This window comes from Solanum dulcamara, chromosome 7 (genome assembly GCF_947179165.1).
Source record: "Solanum dulcamara chromosome 7, daSolDulc1.2, whole genome shotgun sequence".
Classification (NCBI taxonomy): domain Eukaryota; kingdom Viridiplantae; phylum Streptophyta; class Magnoliopsida; order Solanales; family Solanaceae; genus Solanum; species Solanum dulcamara.
The window spans coordinates 25,622,939-25,631,413 of record NC_077243.1 but is presented as its reverse complement, the minus strand read 5'-3'; the positions used below and the strand labels follow the sequence as shown (position 1 = coordinate 25,631,413).

General features: G+C 32.1%; 1 protein-coding gene across 1 annotated transcript; it reads left to right on the top strand.

The window, feature by feature from the left end:
• Positions 1-1,731: 1,731 nt before the first annotated feature.
• LOC129896664 (putative kinase-like protein TMKL1) lies at positions 1,732-4,951 on the top strand. The gene is made up of 2 exons (XM_055972601.1): positions 1,732-2,581; positions 3,510-4,951. The coding sequence occupies exons 1-2, from the start codon at positions 2,095-2,097 to the stop codon at positions 4,097-4,099; spliced, it is 1,077 nt and encodes a 358-aa protein (XP_055828576.1). The 5' UTR covers positions 1,732-2,094; the 3' UTR covers positions 4,100-4,951.
• The last annotated feature ends 3,524 nt before the right edge of the window (positions 4,952-8,475 follow it).

Here is an 8,475-nt window from a genome sequence, read left to right as displayed (position 1 = left end):
CATCACGCAAGTGTTCATAGATGAAAAAAATGGGTCAAAATGGTATATTTACAAAGGTATTAAATAGTTTTGTAGGGTAATAAGACGTCCATAAAGTTAAGGTGTCTTTTTGAAAAAAAAAAGGGACAACTTAAATGGTGACTTTATGTCTTTTCTCATTTTAAAATAGTTTTAAAAAATAGTCATAATTTAGATATAATTTTTTAAAAAAAATTACAAAAAGAGAAAAAATTTATAAAGATATATTTTAGACTAATTTAGAGTTTAATAAATAAGATTGCGACTTTCATATTCTTTTAATTATTTCTTATTTATTTCTTAAATAAAGAGTTCAATCTTATATGATACCGATAGGATATTAATATACCGACAGAGGATTAAATTCAGTCTTTTATAATTTCAATATGATATTAATATACCAATGAAATATCACAAAAAATTAATTCATAGTTATGATAAGAAAAGAAAAAGTGGAATAGGAGCATAAATAGTTAAGACCATGGATAAATAATTTGTGTTAGATTTAATTTGGATGAATAATCTAACTAATGTATCCAATTTATATAATTTACCTAAATTGAATAGGAGAAATAAGTAGGGTTGGGCATAAAATATCGAAAACCAAATTACCGAACCGAACCGGCTATTTCGATATTTTGGTATTCGATAATTCGGTTCGGTATTCGGTACTGAAATATAAAATTTTATATTTTGGTTTTGATATTCGGTATTTCGATTTTGGTATTCGGAAAATATCGAATACCAATTTTTTTTATTAATACAAAAAAATTAAAAAAAAAAAGAAAAAGAAAAATTACCAAAAAGAGAAGAGTTTAGTAAAAGGGAACTATCCCATTTTTTCATTTTCCTTATCATTTCCATTTCAACTTTTCCACGTTTACAGCATACTATATGCACACTTTCAAACCCGTACATTATGGATAACTGCTAAAATTTAAATTCATGTACATGTAAAAATTATAAATTCTAATTTCAAATTTATGTAATTGGTTAAGAATTCTAATTTCACTTTGCATGATTCACCACGTCAGTTAACTACATAAACTGTTTGGTGGTTACATTGAAAACGAAAGATTCCAACTCTTTCATATATTTGCAGGAACTAATTAATAATTAGTGCAATGAGGTAGAGTTTTTGGATAATTCAAAGAAAAACATATGTATAAAAATTATGTGTGATGTATTAGAGATTTTTGTTTTCACTCTTTTTCATCATTTTTATTATATGGTAATATTTTTTTAATTCAGTATCTATTCATAAATTATTTTCTCTTTGTTTACGATGTATCATTTCTCCTCCGTAGAATGTGGCTTCAGAGCAATTTTGGTTTCGGTATTCGGTAAGTTAAAATGCATATATTACTTAATTATGGTGTAGTAATAAAAATGTAAGTTAAAATATGTATTCTTTAGGTTAATGTAAATATTAAATGCGGATAAATTTTTATTGTACATTAACTATTAAAAAATATGGTATTACCGAATACCGTATCAAACCAAAGTTTGATTTATCGATTACCGAATTATCGAACCGAAGTTTGAAAGTTTGGTATTTGATATATACTTTGAATTACCGATTATCGAATTATCGAATCCAAACTTTAAAAATACCGAACCGAATACCGAACGCCCCGCACTAGAAATAAGTTAGACTATTTTGGTGAGGAAGGATGGAATGGAGAGGCAATTAATACAAGAAAAATAGAGCATAAACATGAGATGAAAATGAATTCCTTGCATATAATAGGCACATGCCCTCCATCTGTTCTCTCGTTCTCTTGCCAACTCCCCCTCTCTTGACTTGTTCCGTCTCTTTTTCCCTCTGTCTGCGGCAATTTTCTTCCAAGCCAAAGTCCTCTTCAGGATTTTGTTTTCCACAATCTCCGCAAACCCTTCATTTCCCTTTATAGATTTCTCTCAAAATGATTACATTCCACTCTGAACCTTCATTTACACACATTTTCAAGACTTTGCCATTCTAACCAGATCTTGGATCTTACTTTTTTCCTTTAAAATGTCATAAAGTTTCAATCTTTTTCACTCCCAGGTGTCAGAGTTTTTCATTAAAAGAAAATGGAACACAAGCATATGCTTATACTTATTATAGTACCAAGTTCATTAACTGCTTTAATTGTTTTGTTGGTAGTGATCTATTTCTGTACAAGGAAAAGAAAGGAGATTGTTTCTAGGGATGTTGAAGCTAATTTTGAGGTTAAAGAAAGAGATGGTTTTGAAAAAGATTTGTTGATCAAGTTTCAAGATGGTGAAGATCTCACTGTGTATGATATCTTGGATGCCCCTGGAGAAGTTATTGGGAAATCAAGTTATGGGACTTTATACAGGGCTAGTTTGCTGAGTATTGATAGGCTTACATTGTTGAGATTCTTGAGACCAGCTTGCACTGTGACTATGAAAGAAGTGGTGCCTGTAATGGAGCTTTTGGGGTCTTTAAGGCATCCCAATTTGGTCTCTTTGTGTGCTTTTTATGCAGGGCAAAGAGGAGAGAAACTGATGGTACATCCTTTTTATCGTCATGGTACTTTAGCTCAATTGATTAGAGGTATGTGCTCTTGCTGTTAAATTGTATGCCATTCATCTTATGTCCTCTGTTACATGGTTTCAATTCAACTTAATATCTTCAATGCCGAATATAGATATTAGTATACAAGTATTAAAATTGTTCGTATGGGACTATACTGGATATATTGCACACAATGACTTGAGTGCTAACAATCTTTATGCCTATGTTTATTCAAAAAAGTTTGTTGTCTTGGTCATTTTAATGATTTATAACATCTGGCAGGAAATGCTTGATTTTCACAGTAATTTTCTGTCTTCTTCAATTAGTTAATTACAAAATTTTCAGGGCCAAAAATGGGGATCTTGATTTTGCCATTTGGTGCCTTGAAAAATGTCCATGTCAATCATTTTCTCACAACTGGAAGGGGCTTTAATTAATTAGATATGTATATGCTGTTTGAATTTTTAGGTCCTTTGATTATTCCCTTTACTTTTTCACTTTTTTTTGGTGACATCTCAACAATACTGTTTCTGAATCTGAAAAGCATAGATGGAACTTGACTTTCTTCCATTTTTCTCTTCTTTTCTTTTCTTTTTTGAATATTTTAGCCATGATATTATATTTCTCGATAATTCTCAATTTCTTGTGTCCTTGGAAATGTTTGTTTATGTTGAAAAAGTTTGCTTTCTGGATTTATGTGGAATTTGTTTTCTTCTACTTATTTAAAAACCTACACATGTGCAGTGTTGTAGTTTTTTTTACATATCTTGCTTCAAATTTCAGTTAGTTTTCTTGTCAATTTAGAACCTAATAGTAGGTACTTTGTCAAAATTATATTTTCATTGATAACTAATCGTGTTAAGTTGAACTACTCTCAAGACTAAAGTATACACATGTATTAGTTTTCAATATATGTCTCAAGTATACAACTGTATTTGTTTTAAGAAACTTGTGTTTAATGCTACAGATGGGAACGGTGAGGCTCATAAATGGCACATCATATGTAGGATCTCCATTGGCATTGCTCAAGGACTAGACTATCTTCACACAGACTTGGAAATTCCCATAATCCATGGAAACCTTAAGTCGAATAATATACTATTGGATCGACACTTCAGGCCATATGTGTCTGATTTTGGGTTGCATCTTCTCTTGAATCCGACTGCAGGCCAAGAAATGCTTGAAGCTTCAGCAGCTCAGGGGTACAAAGCCCCTGAATTGATCAAGATGAAAGAAGTTAGTGAAGAAACTGATATTTACAGCCTTGGGGTTATCTTGTTAGAGTTATTAACAGGGAAAGAACCATTCTACAGGAAACCAAATCTTGATAAGGATATTTATTTGCCTAATGCCATTCAAAGTGCAATTCTTGATCATAGAGTTGTCGAGTTTTATCATCCACAGATTCTAGTTAGCCAAACTGACGGCCAAAGGGCAGTTAATGAAGATCGTGTTTATGAATTCCTTCAGCTTGCAGTAGCTTGTTGTTCTCCCTCACCTGCTCTTAGGCCTACTATAAAGCAGGTCCTCAGCAAGCTTGAAGAAATTGGGAAGTAAAATGAACAATCTTTCTGCTTCTGCTTGAAGCATGACCTGTTTCCTCTGACTGACTTGATCCAATCAATCAATATCGACATACTTAAGCATGCTGATATAACACACTGACTTCTTGTGAGGAATCTGGTTTTTGGGGACATGTCTTACTTCCCTATGTGCAATCACCGCAAGAGAATGCTATGAGGCTTTATATCAATTGGCAAGAGCTATGAAATTGGTCTTCAATTTTTTGGTAAAGCAGAAGTTTTCACCTCAAGAATCAGAAGCAAGATTCTGGATCTTGAAGATTAGCTTCCAAATTCTCTTGAAGATTTGAAAAGTTTTATTTTGCGACTGACACTACAGTCTCACAAAAAAGTGGACCCAAAAGTACAAGACTTGGATCCACCTTTTTTGTGAGACAAAAAAAAAGTAACATCGTTTGTGTGAGGCACATAACAGAGTAGTTATCCGATTCGATTCACATTGTTGAGGGGTAGGAAGTACATGTCGCCATATGAGCAAGATATATTTGTAAAATATAGTCGATAGTTTAGAGAGTGACTGGTGACGTTTAATTAGTTTATTCTGTGATAACAGACAACAACCAGTGGACTTGTCTTAATTTCAGAGAAAATCTGGTGACAGTTGGAAGCTCCAAAGGATATGATCACCACCAACCAGTTATCAAGTGTTTTGTTTTGTTGGGTTAAAAACTAAAAACATTAGTTAGAAAAGACGCATAGTTTCAGCAACAAAACAAAGAAAAGCCATTTCCCATCATTGAAATTATTGATCTGCCAGTTTTGTCATTGTCCAAAAAGTCCAACACTATAAGATTTACAAGCTTACTATATAGATTTGATTACTGTATTCTCCTTTCTCTGACGTATGCATTATATCAAGATCCTCTCTCTGTCTTTTCCAATGCACGTGCACATGCTAACATACACAAAAAAAATATGTAAGATAATTTCTTCTCATTTGTGTAATTTCTTAATAACAAATAAAAGGATTGATGAGAGTGTGACTTAAGAGATAGGTAAGATAACCGTCAATTGACATGAGTTGAATTAATCAAAAGAAAAGCAGAGGCCTGCCATTTGAAAAACTTAAAAGAGGTTCGATTGATTCATGATTACTATCTATACAAGTCAACATGTCATGTCACGTATTCAACAAATTAGTGCGATAACCGACTCGAATGCTAGATACTTTATAAATAAACAAACAAATAAATAAAAAGTAAAAGACATCCCATGTAAAGGTTAGCTGGCTCTTATTTGGTGGTTTGTGACAGAGAGAAACATTTTGATTAAACAGGTATTAGTGTGTTATATCAAATCCATATATATGTCAAGTTGCTTGTATGTCACAATTATGCATAATTAAAATAAGACTATTATTTTCCTTAAGCACTTTTCACGCCTAGTGGAAAAACATGCTTAATGCCCAAAGCAAAGAATAAAGGAAACTTTCTCCACTTTTACATTACTTAAACTATTAAAAGAGAGGAGAATTATATACTAATTACTTATTGAAGAAGGATTATTGTTTAAATAATGGCAATAAATTGAGATGTCCAATAAAGCACACTCAATGTAAACCCCACCATTCACCTGACCATATTGCATACCGCTGTTTTTCATGAACTTATCTCTTTTTTTAATTATTTTATTAATTAACGAGCAAAATGCCTGATTTATCCCTGAACTTTATAACATGAAGCTGATGTATCCTCTGTTTAAAAACTAGCCCACATATATCCTTGCCGTTATTGAAATGACACATATATACTCCCTACCGTTACAAATTAAAAATAGCTCACATATACCCCTTTCATCTTAAAAAAGTGAAAAAATTATTTTTTTTAATTTTAATTTTAAAAAAATTCATGTATGGGTATATATATTTTTTGAGAAAGTAAAAAAATAAAAAAATAAAATTTATATACCCATACATGTAAAAATAAATGTTAGCAAAGTTTAGGGGTATATATAATCTTTTTCACACATAATTTTTTTTTGACTTCTTTAATTATTATTATTTGAGTTTCTAATTCTTATTTTATTTTTATTTTTCATTCTTTGGTGTAAATATAAGAGAAATAAAAAAAGTGTGAATTGAAAAAAGAGAAAAAAATAAGAAAAAAATTTAAAACTATTTTGCAGCTATATTGTAATTTAAAACTAATTTTTTTGATGCTATATTGTAATTTAATTTTTGTATCTATAAAACAAATTGGGGCATGTATAATAAGTTTTACAATAAAAATAGTGAGAAAAATGAATTTGACCATCTAAATAATAAATTCAAATTAGCGTCGTTGAATCAAAAAAATCAAAAAATAAATTATGTGTGAGAAAGATCAAATATACCCCTATATGTATCATCTTTTTTAATAAAAAACTTTTAAAAATAATTTTAAAAATAATTTTTTCACTTCCATTAGAAGAAAAGGGTATATGTATGGGTATATATATATTTCTTCAAAAATAACTCATTTGTGAAAAAGATTATATATAGGTTAGTATTGTAAATATTAGAATTATATTGGATTTAAATCCGTAAATTACTTTAGACTATATTAAATTCAAGAAAATAGTTCAAATGATGTGGCAATCCAAGTCAAATTAAATAAGCCACTAAAATCATGCCACATGTCAAAGTTATATGACAATTTAAGTCAAATTAAATGAGCCACTAGAATAATGCCACGTGTCTATGTGACATGTTCTGACCAATCAAATTAAAACTCTTCAACAAAGAAATCTGATTGGTCAGTTCAAACCAACCAATCAAATCACACCCTCATACCACTCCCTACAACTATAAATAGGGGTCCTCATTATTTTGAGAGGGAGGTTTTTTGAAGAACAAGAAGCAAGAAGAGAGCTCGTGGATCAAAGGCCGCAAATTCTCTACAAAGTTATAAAGTTCAAGCAATCAAATTCAAGCTCAAGTTCAAGATCAAGAACGAAGACAAATATCAAAAAGTTCGAGATCAAGTTACTTGTTCATATTTATTGTTCGTCATAACCATACAAGTGTTCGTGACGAATAATTCAAATCCAAATTCGAAGACGAAGATTCAAGATCAAGCTATTCAAGCCCTTGACTCTAAATCAAATTCAAATTCAAGTTCAACGCGTTTCATATTATTTGAAGAATCAGAGGATTATTATAGAGATTGTAACCGCATTACATTTTGAAATCAAATATTACACTTTGTTACTCTAGTTTTCCGGTCTTGATTATTTCTTTTTCTCGGCCTGAAAAATTTGTTGTTTACAAATTTTGGCACGCCCAGTGGGACCATCTCTACCTCTCATCTCTTCACATTGATCATCAAACTTCAAGAACACTTAAATGGCATCTAAGAAGTTTGACTCCATGACTATTATTGCTAAGGCTACTGATTCCAAGTTTTCCTCTGAGGTGGAGAACATACTGGATGCTACTAAAGAAAGTTTGGGACCCATCACTAGGAACAGAGCAAACTTGCTAGGACAACAAGCACTTCAAGTGCCGTCCGCATCAGTTCCTATTTTTGATCTTCCATTTTCAAAGGGGGCAAGATTCTTCCCGAATGAATTGGAAGAAGGAGAGAATATAGCTGATATTGTTGAAAAGACGTTGGCTCGACTTAGTCCTCTTAACACGAGGAATCGCACTATTCAAGATGAAGATGATGTCTTGATCACTAGATCTGCCTCAGTCACTCCGCGTAACTTGTTTCAGACAGATTTTAGTTTGAGGGAAAATCCATGCTTTGCCCCATCATCCATAACGGCCATCCAAGCGATGATGACTAACACCTCAACTGTTGAAGAACAACTGGCGAGTTTGACAAAGGCAATTGAAGGTCTAACAAAATATATGCAAGATCAGGATAATCGAATTGTCAAGTTGACGGACAGAGTTGAGAATGCTATGAAGGGGGACTCAAGTCATGCACCTGGAAAACGTCCGATGATACAAGAAAAGGGAGATTCAGTTACAAAGCAAATAAATGTGGGTGATGAGCTACAAGTATCTGCTGAAGGAGGAATTCCCATTCATCAACTGAAGGACTTCATTATGGGAACTATCAAAGATAAGTATGACGTGTCTTCAAAGTCATCATTCACGTATGCAAAGCCATACACTTCAAGAATCGATGTTTTGAAGATGCCTGCAGGTTATCAACCTCCAAAATTTCAACAATTTGATGGAAAGGGAAATCCAAAACAATACATTGCCCATTTTGTTGAAACCTGCAATAACACTGGAACATATGGAGATTATCTGGTCAAGAAATTTATGCGCTCCTTACAAGGAAATGCCTTTGACTGGTATACGGATCTCGAGGCAGGCTCTATTGATAGTTGGGAACAACTTGAGCATGAATTTCTTAA